Below are 18772 nucleotides of genomic sequence, written 5' to 3'. Positions count from 1 at the left end.
TGGCAGCAGCAGAAACAGGCGTGTATCGACGTTGCGAGTGTTTCTGGTTGTCGATAGAGGTTGATAAAGGTTATTGATTTTTTAAATGCTCCCTCAGAAGTAACCTCATTCAAGAAGCGGTTACTCAAAGAAGTACAAATCATGTTCAGTACATTGGCTTTTGTTAGTTTGTGTGGCCCTCTTTGATTTGAAGTCAGAGCAGCACCTTCAGTCTTCTGGTGTGCTGTAGTAAGGATTTAGTTTAGGTTGGAAATGTGCCGAGATCTTTAATGTGGTGCTAAAATCTCAAATCTTTCAACGCCACGTATAAATTCCATTTCACCTGCTTTTGTACTGCAGTGATCACATCAAAACTGTACCAAAGTCAAACCTCAGCAAATATAAAAGGACCGGCCTGCATGTGTGGGTACCACTCGGGTTAGCAGTGAGACATGAATCTCGTGTCAGCATCTGTCTCTGTTCCACCCAGACCACCTTGTGTTTTTTGGGTCATTTCCTGCAGGTCGCAGAAACCGGATCATAAACAAGCTATAAACTGCAACGCATTGATCCACTGAACCATTTGGCAGCTGGGGCGTTGACGCTTGAACGAACTCAAAGGTTGTTTACTTCGTTAATTAACTGTCAAGTAGTATTGTTGGTGAATGTCTTAGTTTGTAAAATGTCAAATGCCAATCACAATCTTCAAATGCACGAGTTGATGTTATTAAATCACTTATTTTGTCCAACCGATGGCCTAAAACTCAAAGATATTCAGTTTACCAGTATGTAAAACAAGAGTGTAATAATAGCAAGTCATCCAAGTCAATAACCACTTGTCACTCTTTCTTATTCTCTTCTGAGCTTTCTCCATCAGCGTCTTCTTCAGTCCTTTTGCCTCTGTCATTACGTCCATAGAGGCTGCCGGGCCTGGTTACATTGCCTGCGTCCTCAGCTCCGGTTCTGGCACGACACTAGCTCCAACTCCCTGCTGTCTATAATTCTCCCGTGACCCGGGCCTGAAAACCTCTTCTCTCTGATCGTCCAAAACAACAAACAAACTCAAAATACCAACAAACCTGAGCTGGATATTGGCTAAGAGCAGCTGTAGTTTTATTATTTTATGGTCGAAAAGTTACACAGTGTTGTTTTGACTATCAAAGTAGTCACCAACATCAGTGACATTATCAATTATTAGATTCAGTATTTGAGTCTACTTTGAGTCATTTATCAACCAAAGCTGCCACTTATCGTTTTCAGCTTCTCGAATCTGATGATTTACGTCATATATGATACTCAACTAAGACTTTTGGGCTGATGGTTGGATAAAATGAGTGATTTGGAGATGCTCATATGTTCATTACATTGATTTGAGAGAACGGTCTGAATCTTTTACCACAGGGAAATGCAGGCGATGCTATCGCTTTCCATTATTCTGACCGTCTCTCGGGTCACTGACAGCACCGCTCACTCTTACACGCACTTGGCGCTGGGCTTAAATGTCATTGCTCTCCCCCAGCTGATGAGGCCAAATGCGGGGCCACATGTCTGAGACGAGAGCGGTGCGTTCAGTGGAAGGGACTGTGCATAGATCAATAACCTGAGGGAGCGAGGGAAGAAGAAGAAACTGTGTTAGACAGAAGGGGCGGATGGAGGTTGAGTGTGATGCATTCAATGACCTTTACTCCGTTTGGGACCTCATCTGTAAAAGGTATCTGGAGGCTGTCACAGTGCGTCAACATTGTGTTTCGGCTGCAGAGAACTCAGGCACCATCCTGCCAGCAGTGGAGCTACCGCAGGATTCGGCAGATGATCTAAACAGAAAACATCTTCGCCGAGAACACGTCCTTTTGTTTTACACGTTGTCCAAACATTTCCCGCACAGGCCATTTGAGTGCCACCGCTCTGCCGTAAACACCCAGATGATGATTTAAGTTGAGACGCGGCGCTCGACGGGACCAGACTCATCCATCCGTCCGTCCATTCATCGTCACCGAGCTGCCGGTCCTTACTTCTGGGAACGGCGAGGGCGCCCCGTCTGCTTTCTGTGACAGCGGCTGATTCATTCCAGACAATGTTTACCGTCCACGGTGACTCTCGTATTGTTAGCCAGACTCCTGCACAGTTTGAGAGCTCAAACCTTTAAATGGCGAAACCCAAGACTCATCGAGACACATGTTTTGTCATTTGGTCCAGCCTCTATCACGTCTCAGGTGACGTATCCGCTGCACAAAGAACACTTCTTACTTCAAGTTTACTAAACTAAACCTGCACTTTTGTCATTTCCCCCCCAAGAAGTGTTTGGATAAATTGACGCCAGAAGAAACTAAACAGCGGTCTGCTTTTAAAGTGACGTTAGATTCACTGTCACTGACGGTACATCAGAGCGTTTAACGATTCCCTGCAACTGCAGCACACGGCTTTAAAAGTGCAAACAGAAACCCTCAATTTGAACTCTCCTATGGCCAATAAAATCCATTTTACCCAATCAACATTATGTGACACGATAACGCTTGTCAAAAAAAGCTCTTTAAAGGGTGCATTAGAGGCCCATTCTGCTCAGTTTACTTGTTGGTTACACGTATTCAGCCGAGGGCAGATCTGTCTGTCTGAGGTAATAGAGCAGCAGGAATGGTTTTGTGTATATATGTTTGCACGGCTTATCTGTCAGCGATACGACAGGCGGGCTTTTAACTCGGTAAGAGGAGAGATCATCATAAAAATCCACCCTGCCTTCCAGCTAATTGTTTCAAAAAGAAGAAGTCATTTGAAGACTTAAGCAGCGGCTTAAATTAAATTTCTATTTTTATACTGTATGACTTTATAATCTTAGATCCACAGACGGATCTCTTGACTTTGTCAAAGTCTGGATTAAAGCTGAGTGATGACTCTCGCATTAAGGGGCTCTAAACGTCATTTATTCTTTGTGGCTCACTGTCCAAATAAAGTTTGTGTGCACGGCGGTGACTACACAGCTGGTTCGTAAAACGGTGCCTGCTTTTTGCCTGTGTGTCTGGAGGCAGATCCATCTGAAGCTTTATTTCCCCCAGGCGCTCTCTGCTCCACTCAACAACACGTGGAGCTAATCGATACTGATGCATGCACTCCGCGAGTCCTCCTGGAAAAACAGCTGCGAGAGTCAGAACTCGGTGTATCCGTCTCTGGAAATAAATAATGGCATGCTCACGTGGCCTTGCAACAAACATGACCGATGCGTATATCCTGTGTGTTAAATGTGCGTCGAACCTCTGGCGAACTCGGCCGAGATGTTTTAATAGAGTGATTTTGAAGAGCAGCAGCAGACAGAGCTTTAATTTCTGGATTAGAAACCAATATTCAAGCCTGTAATAATCCAAAACCACAACGAGGGAAAGAAAAACATGAAATATTGCTTTGACCCGAGAGTGACATTTTACCCAAGAGTGGTTTTCCTATTTATTCTTTTTGCCGCTGAGAGCAAGTGGAAAGGAAACATGATTTAGTGCAACGCTGGGATGTGAATTACTTTTCATAGCGGCTTACAAAGGGGGAGTAACAGCAGTGCGGGGAGGTCAATCCAACATGGTGCAGCCTCGAGGGAGAGTTCAAGAGTCGGGGGCCGGGTGGAGCATCGAGCGGCTCGCTGCTGGGAGGAGAGAGCTAATCAGTGGGCAGTAAGAGAGCAGGTGATGGGACTTCACAGACGTAAACATTGCTTAGAAATGAGCTTGTGGAGCACCGGATAAAAGCCGCTGCTGGGAACAATCTGCTTTGTCCGCACAGCGTGTAAAGTGAAGAAACGGAGCATTACTTATTCATGCCGCTTTCCCAACAAATTGTCGAATTACACAGAAGACTAGACACACAAATCTATCCAACATTGTTTATTCAGAGGTTTTTTTTTGTTTTTTGGACTTGACAGATAAAGAGATGAGACTGGAGTACAGTTTGAAATGCTTCTCTCAACAACAATTAGAAACACGCCGACTGGCACAGCACTGAAACTCAGAGACAACGTTTGACGCGAGTCATGTGATCTGCAGGAGGCGTGGACGGGATTTAAAACCGTAGAGCACAACATTGTGAGCGATTTTTAAAAATCATTCAACAGTCCAGACACCTTTTTTTTTTTATTAAGAGAATTTCCTGTGGATTCAATAATTGATTTCTTGCTGGTGATTAATAGTTTTAACTAATTAAGCACATGCCCTAAAAAATCCATGGAAAGAAGACGAGCCACAGTTCTGCCAACTTTTATTTTTTAAGGCTAAAGTGTACGGACTTGAAGTTAGGCCTTTAACTGCGTATCTACCACCATGTTTCTCTTTTGGATCAGGCTCAACAGCTAAAGCAAGAGACGGATCTGTAAGCACGTTTTTCACACGGCTAGTTACCATTAATCCAGGCAGCCACAGTGCACAGCTGTCAGCGACAGCATTAACACGACTTTTAGCCGTCGATGAATCAATAGTACACAGAGCAGAGGCACCTGACACGCTCTACAATAAATCCTACTTTCATCAAAGTGTTTGTCTCAACTGTGTCGATTCATCTTTTTTTGGTATTTCGGAGGTTGTACTTCTATTTCGTGTTTCTACTTTTTTTGGTATTTCGGAGGTTGTACTTCTATTTCGTGTTTCTATTTTTAGCCTCCTCTCGCTGATATAAACACCGTGGACAATATATTAAGACGTACTTACTCAAAATAATTCAATAAAACTCTGCGGCGGCCTAAAAAAGGCGACCATAAAAAGCGAATCAACATCTCTTAAAAGCAGTTCGGACAAACATTGAACATTACAACCTTCCTGAATGTGGCGTTTTATTGCAGGGCTGTCGTATTAGACCGTTTAATTGTACCTATGTCTACCTGATACACTGGCACTAAGCGTAGCTCATATAAACATGGCAAACTTTTACTGATGATTTCGAAGCATCCTCAGTCCAACCTGTAGAACATAAGAAGAACTAACGAAAGACACAAATATGGACTGTTACATGAAAAGCAAGCCAGAGGACTACTGCAGCAGCATGAGGAGGGGGAGGCATTTTAAAAGACTAAAACTCTTTTCTCACTTCCAACTGATACAGTATGCTTTAGTTAACAGTAACATGGCACGATTAAATCACAGGGTGAAATACTACTGTGTCAACCAGGAATGGTTATGAAGCTATTATTACTGTGAAGTTCACGTCCGTCTCAACCGTCTCACCAGACCTGAGTTTAAATTCTTACAAAGGGTTGTCAAAGTGTCGCGACTCATTTCGTCCGACAGCCTCGAAAATGTGACCAACTGCGAGATGAAACATAGCAAAGCTCGTGAGCGTTGGACAGCGAAACACGTCTTCAAACAGCATGTGTGAAATTTAACCACAGACTTTCTTGTTCTTGTTCTCATTCGTAGTCTACAATCCAGATATGTCACGTTTGTTTCCTGTGAGACGTTTTCAATCGTTCTGCTCTGAAAAATAACCAAATGATTACAAGTAAACAAGGGAATTCGATTTTTTTCTCAATGTGGTGTTTTAAAAAAAAGAAAAAAACTTTTTATGCGATGCAGACTTCTGAAATTATTTTTTTACGTGTTGGAACACTAAGAGTTGACTCTTTAGCGCCCTGAAATGGGAGGACCATGCCGCTGAAATAACAGATTCCCAACTATGAAAATGTGTCAGCGTCCAAACTGTTTTTGAGTGTGTCGTGGTTCCTTCTCATGCAGTTGCTGGTTGAGACTTTGCTTTTGTTTGCGCCCCGTAATACATTCTGTTATCAGTCCTTGTGTCTCGACGTGTCGGCGCTCTCCGCCGGGAAAACTCAGGTCACTTTATTTTTTTTCCTAGTGACAACCCTCCGATATCAGATACCTACAGACAAATAAAACTTTAGTTTTTTTTCCCCCACAGACATGTATATATATTTTTTATAAAATAAATCTTATATTTCCAAGTATACAATAATAAAATGATGCACTCTGCAGAAAAAAAGGTAACAGGAAACTCCATATATACACATAGTATATTTATACTATTTTGGCAGACAAGAACATGGACAAAGTTCAGTATTGTAAACAGCTCTTTACTCTCGTGACGTTTTCATCCGTCTTTCCTCGGCTCCTTCCGCTCGCTCCTCGCTCGCTCTGTCCTGTTACATTCATAACTCCAGAAAAATTGTGCTTTAAGAAATCTCTTACAACAACCTGACGTCTCGCTCTTTTTTTAAATTTTTTGTCTTCTCGGGTAACACCCCGGTCTGCTGAGTAGAAGTGCACTGTCTCTGAACAGTAGGTCAATGTCTTAATCGGTCACGTGGCTGGTAGTTCACTCAGCTCCAGAGTCTGGGTCAGAGGAGTGAAGGGAGGGCAACAAACTAATGTTAGGACTGTGGATTTATGAGTTTTATGCTCTGGAAAGTTCGGATTTATGTCTGACACTGAGTCGTCAGTGTTCCTTTCAGCTTTCCCTAAAGGTTTCTGTTTTTGCTGCGTGGTGAGATTCAGTATTTATATGACGTGTGCATATAATGGCCGGGCAGCATCAGATGTGTAGCATGTGTTTAAGCTTTCAGTGCAGCTCCTGAACATTTTAAGACTTAGAAGTAATGATAGTCATTTTCCGAACTTCTCTCAAACCTTGTGTGATCCGCGTCCTTGAGTGGCGGTGGCATTTTATTGACGATTACAAGGCAGAAGTCTGAGAGGTTACAGCTGTGCCTGGGATGCAGGAATGTACACGATGGAATGTGGAAAAACACATGATGCCGGGATAAAGACACAGAGAGCTTTGGGTTTTTGAGCTCAAGAGGCAGGAACAGAGTAGAGGTCTGAATGTGGGTGCCGGGAGAGCACCGGAGCAGGACTGCGGGTCTTTTAGTTGTCCTCATCAGTGAGCTCCTCCTCCGCGGTGGCCTTCTCAGGAATGGCCTCCAGGCTGCGTCTGCTCTTGGACTCGGAGCCGGAGGAGCTGCCCGTTGGTCCGCCTTTACTCAGGTTACAGGTGAGCGCGGCATAGTGGATCTGCTTGAGGTTCTCCTGGACTTCACTCCTGGCGTGCTTCAGTAGGTCTGCCTGACCCTGAGGGGGCGATGACAGATCAAAGTGTTACAGGAGACATGAAGGCCATGACAGCTTCTGACACGTCTAAATAATTTTGACATAAAAGTCACAACAGCAGTCTCACTCGATCAGACCTAGTAACATTTCCAACACGGCACAAGTCTGAGTTAAATGTCATCACGTTAATGTAAAGTCAATACACAGAGAGCTTAAATGTCCAAACCGTAATAAATGATCATTTCATTACCACATAGACACGTAATAGACCTCAAACAGCCAATATCATACTTACTTATCATACTACATACGTACTTAACAAATATGAATTAAGGTGACGTCCTCGAAATATCTTCTTTTGTCCCCAACCCAAAGAAACCAGAAAATATTCTCGTTTGAGAAGTTGGGAATTATTTTAATAGTTGACATCTAATCAGTTAAACGTTAGAAAACAGGCAGCAGACCTTTTTATTTAGAAGTTGGATCTGAAGGCAAAACAACTTTTAATAACCATCACTGATCATTTCCTTCCAGCTCAGCTCCGGCTCCGTCTCACACCAGCTGCCAAGTATCACACCATTTCCATCAAGGTGCTGTCACGTCTGCAGAAAGCTGTGAGGAACATTTACGCTGAATGAAGAGAGGTCGTCCCGTTAACAGCTTTAACTGGGACGACCTCTTGTCATGAAGCCAGCTATGTTGTGTCCTCGTATGAAAAGGCCTTTGGACGCTGCGCAGAGTTCCAAGTTTGGTTGGACCGAGGCCATTTTAAATCTTTAAGACCTTCAGTCGATCACTTGATGTACTTTTAATGATCATTAAAAATCTCAACTCTGTTTATGTAACGAGTCTGCCAACAGTAAGATCCATACAAGTAAAGCCTGATTAAACATGGACACAGCACACATTGTGCTGACTCAACAACGGGCGGGGACGAAATTATTTATTATTATAGCTGAGCTACTCGTGAGGTCATCATGACCACATACGAATAAACATATAAACATGCAGGAGGTATAATAATTACACCTCACATTGGCTGGTTATAAAAGATATGTGGCTGAGACTAGTGACTCCCCAAACACCGGTGCTGACCTCCACACCGCCTTGTTGTGTCCGTAAACTTTGATTTTAGTCAAAGGCTTCTTCCTGTGCTTTTATTTTGTTAACTGTGCCTTTTTAATTATCAATAACTCTCTTTCCTCTCTTATTTTTGTGCCAAACAAATCACAGGATAGCTCTCGAATCAACTCTCTCTGAACTCGCTTACTTCCTTGATCAACCACCCACCCACCCGATCACAATACAGGAAACCAACCGGCTGCTGTGTTTAGGAAGTGATAAGAAGAACCAAAACCTCTTAAAAACTGATCACACTAAACTCTTGCAGGTATTGACTTATCTGTGTCTCAGTGTCAGAACAGTATTGGGTTGCAGGAACAAGCAGCACAGAAGCCCCTTGTGATATTAAAGCCTGCTAGGCGGTTTCCAGACCGCTGAGTCACTGGTCACATCTCAGATTTGTTCAGTGATTCAGGCAGATCTGGTACTGTGTCTGTTGATGAACGTCAGCCAGTCTTTGCCTTGTAGGCAGGAAAAAGAACGTCCTCAACATCTTCCTGTAGAGCTTGCAAGATTCATGAAAAACAGCATCAGAAAAATGGCAAAACACAGCTGCATGAGACAACTTGACATATTAATCTCAGTGACATTTGAGCAGCCGTCAACCACTTCCGCGTTGACTGAAACAAGGAATCGGCTAACGTGAATACGATATCAGGCTGAATGAATGAGGCCAAATCAAATGGCAATCGAGTCTGATGATCAGCGTGGATGACGGTAATTTATACAAGTGAAACCTCGCTCATAGGAAACAGTTTCAAGTGTTGTTTACTAGACGCAAGCGATCAGCCTGTGCACATCCAGCTCCCATGTGTTTGCTTCTCATGACAGCTGCCCTCAGACACCAGCCTGTTGTCCAGCCCTAACAGGAGCTGTCATTCCTACAACAGCTTCGACAAATGTCCATGAGGGGGAAAAAAACTACCCAACACCACTGACCCTGAACTCTCTGATCATCTCTGTGTGTCGTGGAAATATGAGAAGTAACACATTTCAGATTACAGTGCGGTGCGGTGGCAGCGGCACGCTTACTCAAACAGGAAACAGGATATGTTGGAGTAGCACAGTAGTCAGTGTGTGTGAATCAAAGTCTCACCTTCAGTATGGTGATGTTCCACGTGAAGCTCTCCACCGCCTTGTGCAGCTTCCTGCCCTTCAGCCCTTCCTTCACGGCCAGGTCATGGAGGTTCTCGTGAAATTCCATCGCTGGGAGAAAAAAAAAAAGATGATGATGATGAGAACGAGTGTGGAGTCCGTCTTTATGGTCGGGGAAGTTCATGTGGTTTGCGAGAGAAGAGCATTTGTGAGGTGACTGGGAGTCTGGGACTTGTAACTGGGTGCTAAGCCTGTTGTCACTGTGAGGAAATGCATTAGAGAAAAGACTCTGGCATGTCCTGTCAACATTTCACAGTCTCCCCCTGCAGCGGAGGGGCTGAGTATGTAAAAGTACAGAGACTTCCTGGCTGTGGAGGAGGATTCCTCTCTCCCCACTCTACGTCTGCAGGGTGATAATAGCTAGCAGCGACTGATAGCTGGTGTTGAAGGGGGAAAAAAAGGAGACGTCAGGTGCAAATTTCTGAACAAATTTAGAAGACAATCGGAGGATGGTGCTCGAACAGTTTGATATTTCTCACTGTTTTCTGGATCGCAGAAAGAAAAGTTAGAGAGGAAGTGTGACTGAATTAATTTCTATTCTGTCTCGGTTATTTGATAGCTATCAAAGGCAAGATATATCCGGTTTCTCTTGGGACTCTATCATTAGTTTTGGCAGCCAAGAGCCAGTTTGATGAACATGCGTTGCCTCCTTCAGCAACGCCTCGCTTCACAGTCATATATCTGAAATCTATATTCTGGAGTTAAACATCGGCAAGTGGAGAGAGAAGCACAGCCCAACGAGGTGTTGATGGGCTGTCAACGGACGGGAGTAGGCAAAATAAAAAAAAAAAGAGAGAAAGCAAGACAAAAAAAGGAAGCAGAGAGAAGCCCCGCAAACAGGGAAGAAGAAGCAGAGGGGAGATTCGGCGTAGGCAGACAGACATGACGTTCTTTCACTGTGGATTAGCATCAAGGCATCGAACAGAGGAGGGACTTGTCTCCTGAGGAGCTTTCCCACCTCCTCTCTTCCGCTCCCTTTCTTCTTCTTTTTTTCCCCCCTCTGCATGACTGAGTCTGAGGAAGGACATGTTTAATGTTGAGGAGCTTTTTACAGTGCAGCGCAGAGACACTGCAGCGACAGGCGAAGCGCGGGTTTGTGAGGTAAATAAACCAAAAAGGGAGCTGGAGCAGACTTCCTACTACGCACAAAAGCCCATTACCGCGTAACACACTGCGTGCACTGGAAACTCCTGCAGAGGACGCACGAGTTTTCCTGCTCCGAGCTCTGATATCAGCTAGTGTCGGCCCCACCGGCCCCTGTTGGTGCCGTTGTCATGGAAACACAGTGTGCATGCAAGAGAGACTCCCTTTCCTGTGAAATCGCCATAATAGGTGTTGGGCTGGGCTGTTTGACGGCCTCCCAGCTGAGGATACAGGTCTGTCACCAGAGCTCCGGCGTGAATACGACCTCAGACCAGCGGACAGAATTTACTGACATACTCGACACATTTATCATGTCTGCACAGAGATCACACCACCGCGCCTAAATCACGTTTCTCTAAGACCCACCACTTCTTGTGTTCTAACGGATCAAATCATTTCTTTGATATCAAGTCGCTGTTCTGTAACTGCTGCCACCGTGCACGTGAACCATGACTGTGCTGATAGAGGTGCACAGCTACCTCTATCTCTCTCTCTCGCTCACACACACACACACACACACACACACACAGGGGGTTGCCTAGCAACATTTCATGGAGTCTGGCAGGCAAGAAAAGGGGGAAGCTCGTTCTCAGCAAGGCATTTCAGAGTCTGTGAGGTAATTCTGCAAGACAGCAACTGTACATTAAAGGCTGATGCTACAGTACGGAGCGTGACCTGAATTATTTATTGGATTGATTATTGATAAATCTTTCAAAAAAGATGCAAATGCATCTACTCATACTGTGCCACTGGTAGAGCACGTTGTCAGACAGAATACGGAGGAAAAGCTGTGATCGTTTAACGATGAAAACAGCAATTCATCTACTGCTTATTCTTTAGATTACTCACACACATTCACACTCACTTTAACATTTTCTTAGAGACTAAGCTGACTGAACTACAGTCTAAAACACAAATTACTCAATTTACTATAATGTCTGGCGCTGAAAAGCAGGAAACCCTCACATCCGAGAAGCTGTAAACGGTGAATGTTTGGCACCTTATGTTTACTGAAGCACGTGTGTTTCACAGAAAATTGCTCTCAGGAAATCTACCTTCGAAAAGACATTTCAACTTGTCTAACACAAACACTGGCTCTGTGCTTTTGTGTCCTGTAAAATGTCACCGCAGCTCCACTCTGCACACCGTCGTCGTTTGTTCACGTGGCATTTGAGAACATCTTCTGCACTGATCTTGTTATTCTGCAGCAGGTTCAGCCATCCAGCTGCCCTGAATGCTAAGTGAGTGTCGGGTGAGGGAAGTGACATCCGTGTTTGGGCTGCAAACACCTGACCGTTCTCTGACATCACCTTCTGAGGGAGGAAAATGGGCCCTGTCTGAGCAGACGTGATGGATTATTCACAACTCTAATAGCTGTTGCTGCTGGAATGTTCTGCTCGCGCCGGAAAGGGGGAATTGGGTTTGTACTGACCCAGTTTCTGCACAACAGACAAGTGCACGAAATCACAGCACATTTAAAAAACATGTACATGAGTGTGAGTTTGCATGCACACACACACACACAGACACCGCTGGTGTGCTGCCGTCACTTCAGGATGGAAAAAAATAAATCAATGCTCACGTTCATCAGTTTGCCATCTGTTGTGCTTTTACTTTGCGATTGTTGGCTGCTGATTTTTCTCCAACTGATTTTAGATAATCATATATAATGGCGCTTTGAGCCTCGCAAAGCTTCTGTGGAGGCTTTTGGATGACTTTTCACTGCTGTGTTATTCATTCGACTATTGTTTTATGTGAAAGAATGATTCACTCTGACAAGGCGTTCATCAATAAGGGCTGGAAATCTCGCCGTACCCCTCAGAGCACGGTTACATCAGATCCTGTTGTTGTTTCCAAACGCACAACTCATGAAACGGATCGTCATCTGCCCTCGAACAGAACCTACTGCTAATGAAATGCCATGAAGGAGAGTGGGATTTAATAATGTCTGGCAGAACTCTCCTTCAGGCTTCTGCTTGTTCTTTCAGAAGAGTGATTTACACACGAGCGAGTCCCATGAACGGAGAGCAACAGGTGGAACTCGGGCGCCACAACAGTTGACAACGTGCACGAATCAAACAGTGTGCAGTATTAATGTGTCAAGCCAACACATTTGCACAGTGTACATATTGTAAATAATTTCTGCTAATCCTGTAGATCTGTACGCTGCTGGCAGAACAGCAGGGGCTCTCGCAAACAGCATAACAAAGATGCTGACGACGGCCTTTCATACAGTAGCCATTTTAAATAGCTGGTTCTACGGCCAAACAGAAAATGGCCAAAATAAGATTCCCAGCTGCACATATGTGAGCCGAGGCTTTAGGGGGGGGATCTCTCTGATGCCAGTTAGCTCAAGCACGACTTTATCCCAAAGCCACTGGCTGGTAATTGTTAAGGGCTGGACGGTGGTCGAACTGAAAATGCCAAAAGAAGAAGAAGAAAAAAAAGAAAGGCACACAAAGCCTTTGATCCGTGTTCGTTAGAAGACACAGTCCTCCTCTCTGATGTGCCAAGACAATAGAAATTGAATATTTTATAAGTCATCCATCTGGAAACTAATAAAGCTGAGCCGTGGTAATGATGGTCCATCTTTCCTCCCTTCCTCTCTCACTTCCAGCGAGGCTTACGCAGTGATAAATTAGCCTCCTATGCTTCTTGGATGGAATTCATCGCCAGAAAGCGCCACGTTGTGGAGCACATTAATTTCAAAACTGAATTTTTTCTCATTAACAGCTTTTAGCCATACATCTACATAAAATGAAACACCAATATTAAACAGGAATTTTCAAGGAATAAAGACAGACCTCTGACAGTCACAGCAGCATATGCCAAGATTTTTTCCCTCTTGAAGCTTCGTCTGCATGCAGAGCCTTCAGTGATGAGCTGCCAATCAAACCTTTCCTTACCAGAAAACCTGAATGGAGTCACTTTACCCCGGTCTACACGAGGTCATTATGTTACACTAGGCTGTAACACGTGGGGGCCTAACTGACATGCTGTGTCTGATGTAGAACTACAGGTGGACTGTTCGCTTTGATGTCGTCCTGCTCCACTTCTCTCTGAACCCAACAGCAAACCTTGTGATCAGAATACAGCACGGGGGCTGTTACTGGTGTGAATTAAACACCCCTGTATGATCCACGGCTTTTCAAAAGGGAACACGCTGACTGGATCACATACTTGAATATGATTCAAATGCTAATTCTGCTTCTGCATGTACGCAAAGCATAATCAGCTCTAACCAAATGTCAAATCGAGTGATCTCTCTCTCGTGTGGCTTCAGAGAGACGTTGGGCTTTCAGCCGAGCATTCAGGAGCTACCTGACAACCTTTGCCATCGGACCATCTCTTACCTGCTTTTTGAGTTTGTAGGATTCTGTCATACACCCCCTCAGAGCTCTCCAGCAGAGTCTTGCTGGTCTGGATCACCTGAAACGAGACATACACATTGTTCATACTTGCCCCCCCTTTTTTTTTTACCCACATCAGCACAAACTGGCATCCCACGTGAAGGCAGGAAGCAGTCTGCGCCTGTTGGCCGGGTGTTTCTATCCAGGGAGGGCTCCGAAAAACAAGCTGTTATTTACAGCCACGTCAGTGGGTGTGGTCACTGAGCTGCATTTTTGAAAGCCAAAATTAGAGGGAAGGAGACACGAGCGATTAGGGTGTTTATTAAAAGTCGGGTTTTTCTTCTCCTTCAGGAACAGTGTCTTTAAATATAGATCCGTCAATCCTGATGGGCTGGTTTTGAAAATATCTCTTCGAAAGAAAAGGCAGATGATCGAGGTTATATGATAACGATCAGACTTGAGTCATTTCGAAGCAGACCGCTAACGTGTTATCTGTGAAAGACGCTAAGTTTAGCTCCTGTGGTGTTATGCTCAGCCTTAATTGAGTGCACAAACTGTGCTGACCTGCACACTGTTAAAACTCTCATGGTGGCCATTAGGTCAGACTCAAAGACTTTGGGAATCCATTTTTATATTAAATGCCAACGCTGCATCCCCCTTCCTCCCTCCTCCCACCCCCCTACCACAAGGACGACGGCACAGTGGTGCTTCATGAGGTTAATGATGCATATGTATGCTGTCACTGAACGAGGTAAATAAGCACTGAGTGAACACAGTGCCTGACAGACCATCTGGATCTTTGTCTCTGATTATCTTAGTAATAGCTTAATTGTTTCATGTGAAGGAGATGATATATTTAGCCAAATGCTTTGCTCTGCTCTTGATTTCAATTAGTGCGGGCCGGGTACCTTGGCCTTTTGTGTATTCAGAATTGTTATAATTGACTTGTACATTTACTCGTACACTCGCTAAGTGACTTAAGTGCACCACAAGGTCATGTCACAAAGCCAGGCTGCCCCGCTCAGCTGCCAAGACGGAAAGGACGGAAAGAAAAACACTTTTATTTAAGCTCGGTATAACAAAAGGCCAAAAAAAAAAAGAGCAGTGACCAACGCTGTGCCCCTGAGATCGATCTCTGGAGCAGGCCGGCTCTGTGGTCAGTCAGTGAGAGAAGAGAGAGGGAATAGCACTGAGGGAAAATGTGAAAAAAATGGAAACTAATTCCAGCATTGAGACGAACAAACATTTTAATTAGTAACACTCTCATAATTTAGATTCATCAGAGGTTAAGTCTGGTGCTATTCCTGATTTTTATAATTGTCAAATCTCAAGACCTATTAAAAATACATAAATGAGCTACATGGTTGCACAGGTGACGTACACTATGCTGCAAATACACAAGAGCACCAAACGTCTATTAATCCTCGACACATGCACTAGTTATTTCTGTTTAAGTAACTGTGAAGTAAAACGCTGTTTGAAGAAGCCTCCACTGTTAAAAAATATTAAGCGTTTGTCACAAATTTATCAAGATTTTTGTCATCAGTAGGAACTAATAGGCTCGAAGCTGAGAGCCCCTGACTGAGTCAGACAGTGAGAAGATATTAGAGTCAGGTTAACACGTTGTTGGTGGAGCAGTAAGAAAAATATAGTCCAACGCCAGATTCATTCTTTAAAAAGGTCCAGTGTGCAACATTTAGAGGAATTTATTACATATTCATGAATATGTTTTCATTAATTTACACCTGAAAATAAAATAATAATCATGTTTTTGTTACCTACAGAGGGAGCAGGGTCCGCCATGTTGCATGCCAAATACTGGCTCTAGATGAGGCTGTTTCTTTTTTTGTGGCTACCTATACGCTTGGAAGGTAAGCTGAGGTAACCTATGATTCAGTTGGCTGCCAGATGCAACCTTTAAGAGCATCGTGGTAGGAGAACTCAGGATTTAACACTGAAGATCGTCTCTAATAAACTGGTTGTTGAGCTGTCGTCTTATCAACGTATCCGGATGTTTCCCACTGGATAATCCTCAAATCTGGCTTGTTTTAATGCCATGACAGTTTCTTATAGTAAGCTCATTTATTCACCTTCCTGAGTTTTCAAACTTCCATCACATCATCACAATTTAAAGCTAAATCATTTTGAGAGAATTAGTGAGGGATTTTCTAAAGATAAATATAAATCTGCGGCCTTTTTTAGCCTCTAATATTGTGCGACTTATGGGGGACAGATACAGTTTCACAAAACCTTGCATTGAATCACCATGTTCTGCTACGAGCAGTCATGACTAAGTGATTGTGGCTGTTTGTCACTCCGCAGCTGCAGTTGTGGCACTTAGAGCTGTCGCACATGCTGTGATTACTTCCCTGATGGGAGAAGAAATTACCGTCTTGGTGGCAGACGCAGCATCTCAAATGTATTTAAAGGCTCATTCCAAAAGGTAAGTGGGTGGACTTTGGCCCGCTAAAGACGATCTCTTGTAAGTGGTATGTTTGGTTCTATTATCATCACCCACATTTAACAAAAGACAAATGCTCGTTTATGGTGATATTTAAGGTGATGTTATAGATTAGCAAAACCATGATGCATGAGTATGCAGATAAAAACATAACTAACACTTGGGCTTTGTGTTCTTTAATGTTTGAGAGATTCCCAACTTATTTCTGTTTCTGGGCAGTACCTTAGTTCTGTTGCGAATAAAACCAGAAATCAGACCTTCTTATCTAACACCATAAGCTGGCATCACACTGAGTCCCTCCACCTTTCCTCAGCACACACACACAGCCAGGGATTGAGACCCAGATTCTATTTTTGCCAATTAGGAAGCGAGAGCCCAGTTATTCCCAGCGGTGGATTTTGACACAGTGCCTGAATTTCTAATTGTACTGTTTCATACATTATTTACAACTCTTTAAGTTTGGCTCTCCTCGTTTCATGTACGCCTCTGTGCGTGTCAGCTCCTTCCTGCCTCCCTGTCTCCTCTGGCACTCTGCAGATGATCAAGGCCTGCAGCCTCAAACCTCTTAAGCCCTTGCTCTTAATTTATTCCATTTTGGTCAACCGTCAATTTCTTCTTTCTTCCATCAAACTCAATTTTCTTGCCGCTCTTTCCATCAGGGCCAATTAACTATCCCTCCACTCAGGAGTCTGAGTAGAGCTGAGGGGGTCACCTTAATCGGCCTGCGACTAAGTCTTTCAGCATCAGCGCCCTTTTCAGAAATCCATCTGTGAGTCTCAAGGGATGAATTCTGCCACAAAAACAACTGTTTCCCAGAGCTTTGTTTCTATTACAAGTTAAAAAACATGGGAAATGTTTGCGTTCGTTTAACATGTCTCAACTTTGTCTGAAGTGCATCTTAAAGGTCTGAGTAAATTGCATGTGTATCAAACCAAAGAACTTTATATGATACCAAATACTCAGTGTGTGCCATCACCACTGTGTGTTCACCTAACAGTACGTCCTACTTCTGTTGTAAATGTGTGACACCGAGAACAGCTGGGCTCAGACAACAATGCTAAACACTGAATCAGATCTTACAAGCTGGAGTAAATATTCTGGGGACATAATGTTACAACCAAAAGCATAGAGATAAATCTGAATAATTTTGCCTAGAGTAATTAAGTTGTATCAAAGTCGTTCACTTGTTGCTCTACTTCTGCCAGTGGATTCTTTGCAGGGGATGTCTGCCTCCTGCCTGGAATAATGATGGGAAGTCGGCTTGTTTATAATTTGCTGAGAATCAATGTAAGAGAACAGGATGTTAAGGCTAATGGTGTCTGAGAATGGCCTCAATAGCATGTTGCATAACTTGCGAACATTGATTTTATTACTTAACAAAAGCTCCAGACCAGTTACCTAACCATCTCTGTATGTCCCCATTAAGTCCAGACCAGTTACCTAACCATCTCTGTATGTCCCCATTAAGTCCAGTAAAGCTGAGGTATTGATTTAATTGGTCCGAGCTAGTTTCTGTCTTCTTGAAGTCTTATTTTTCTCCCTCAAAGTTTGAATTGAGAACATTGAATTTATTTGTTCTATTGTGTCTGCACAAGAACCCTCAGGAGACGAGGAAGAATAAAGAACATTTACCTCAAAACAAATCATGCCTGCTGATTTCTTTTTTATGTATTCACTTACAGATCTGCTTTTATATTTTATCTGCAACGATCATTGATTTGTTTTTAAATTGTGGCACTATGTCTAAATCATCTGCTTGTATCTCTTACAGGCGTTATTGCTGTCCAACTCCTTCCGACTACTACTCACCATGTCGTACGTGGTGACCACTTTCTTGAGGACCTCTGGTAGTAGGCCTTGGGGCTCCAAGTTAGGGTACTGGTCGCTGAGGTTGAACACCAGAATGGGGCTGCTTTCGGGCCCAGTCAGTCGAGGGGAAAGGGCCAAGATGCACTGCTTCAGGTTAGCCACTGCTGAAAGGCCACACAGCTCTTTAAAGGACACAATGGCATTCTGCAACAAGAAGAGAGAGAGGTTTACACAGACATAACAAGCAAAACATGTGTCTAATAGTTATGCCATTAGTCAAGTCTGAAAGGAAACGAAGAGGAACTTAATATTCCATGTTGCTAAAATCTGGCACGGATCTGATTTAAATATATAACCACAATCCCTCAGAGTATCAGCCTGTAAGAGGATGTGGTTGGAAGCTCACTCATTACCTGTGAGGACTTTCATTTTGGCACTTGTTAGCTACTCATAAACACTTAATGCTTCTGTACTGACACCAGCGTCACATGGAACAAACACACACACAGAAAGCCTAACCTTCCTGTGAAAGGCCAAATTTAAACCCTACGTAAACAACCGGAGGGACAAGCTGTGACAGGGCGGCCAAGATGTGTTATAGTCTCAAGGCCAGTGTCTTGTTATCACACAATGACTGCAATATAAACAGGGCTACCGAAATAAATCCTAATACAATGCCTGAAGAAACACAACATGAGACCAACCACAAAGTGTTGTGACAGCAT

The 18772-nt window shown here is 43.7% G+C and overlaps 1 protein-coding gene and 2 long non-coding RNA genes across 3 annotated transcripts in view; 1 reads left to right on the top strand and 2 right to left on the bottom strand.

The window, feature by feature from the left end:
* The first annotated feature begins 528 nt into the window (after nt 1-528).
* Nucleotides 529-6329, top strand: LOC113747256 (uncharacterized). The gene is made up of 3 exons (XR_003463499.1): nt 529-600; nt 1381-4530; nt 4576-6329. It is a non-coding gene; the product is annotated as an uncharacterized LOC113747256 (long non-coding RNA).
* plcl2 (phospholipase C like 2) overlaps nt 5963-18772 on the bottom strand; it is a 30804-nt gene continuing 17994 nt past the window's right edge. The window contains exons 3-6 of the mRNA XM_010742981.3: nt 18048-18251; nt 13781-13856; nt 9226-9335; nt 5963-7028 (exon numbers count right to left, since the gene is read on the bottom strand). Coding sequence (XP_010741283.2) covers nt 6825-7028; nt 9226-9335; nt 13781-13856; nt 18048-18251 — 594 coding nt within the window. The 3' untranslated portion in view covers nt 5963-6824. The remainder of the gene's footprint in view (nt 7029-9225; nt 9336-13780; nt 13857-18047; nt 18252-18772) is intronic.
* LOC113747257 (uncharacterized) lies at nt 15619-18040 on the bottom strand. The gene is made up of 2 exons (XR_003463500.1): nt 17679-18040; nt 15619-17636 (listed from the first exon to the last, which is right to left on the bottom strand). It is a non-coding gene; the product is annotated as an uncharacterized LOC113747257 (long non-coding RNA).

Source organism: Larimichthys crocea, chromosome XIII (assembly GCF_000972845.2).
Source record: "Larimichthys crocea isolate SSNF chromosome XIII, L_crocea_2.0, whole genome shotgun sequence".
Lineage (NCBI taxonomy): Eukaryota > Metazoa > Chordata > Actinopteri > Sciaenidae > Larimichthys > Larimichthys crocea.
The sequence above is the reverse complement of the archived record's forward strand: the minus strand, read 5'-3'. Positions and strand labels throughout refer to the sequence as shown.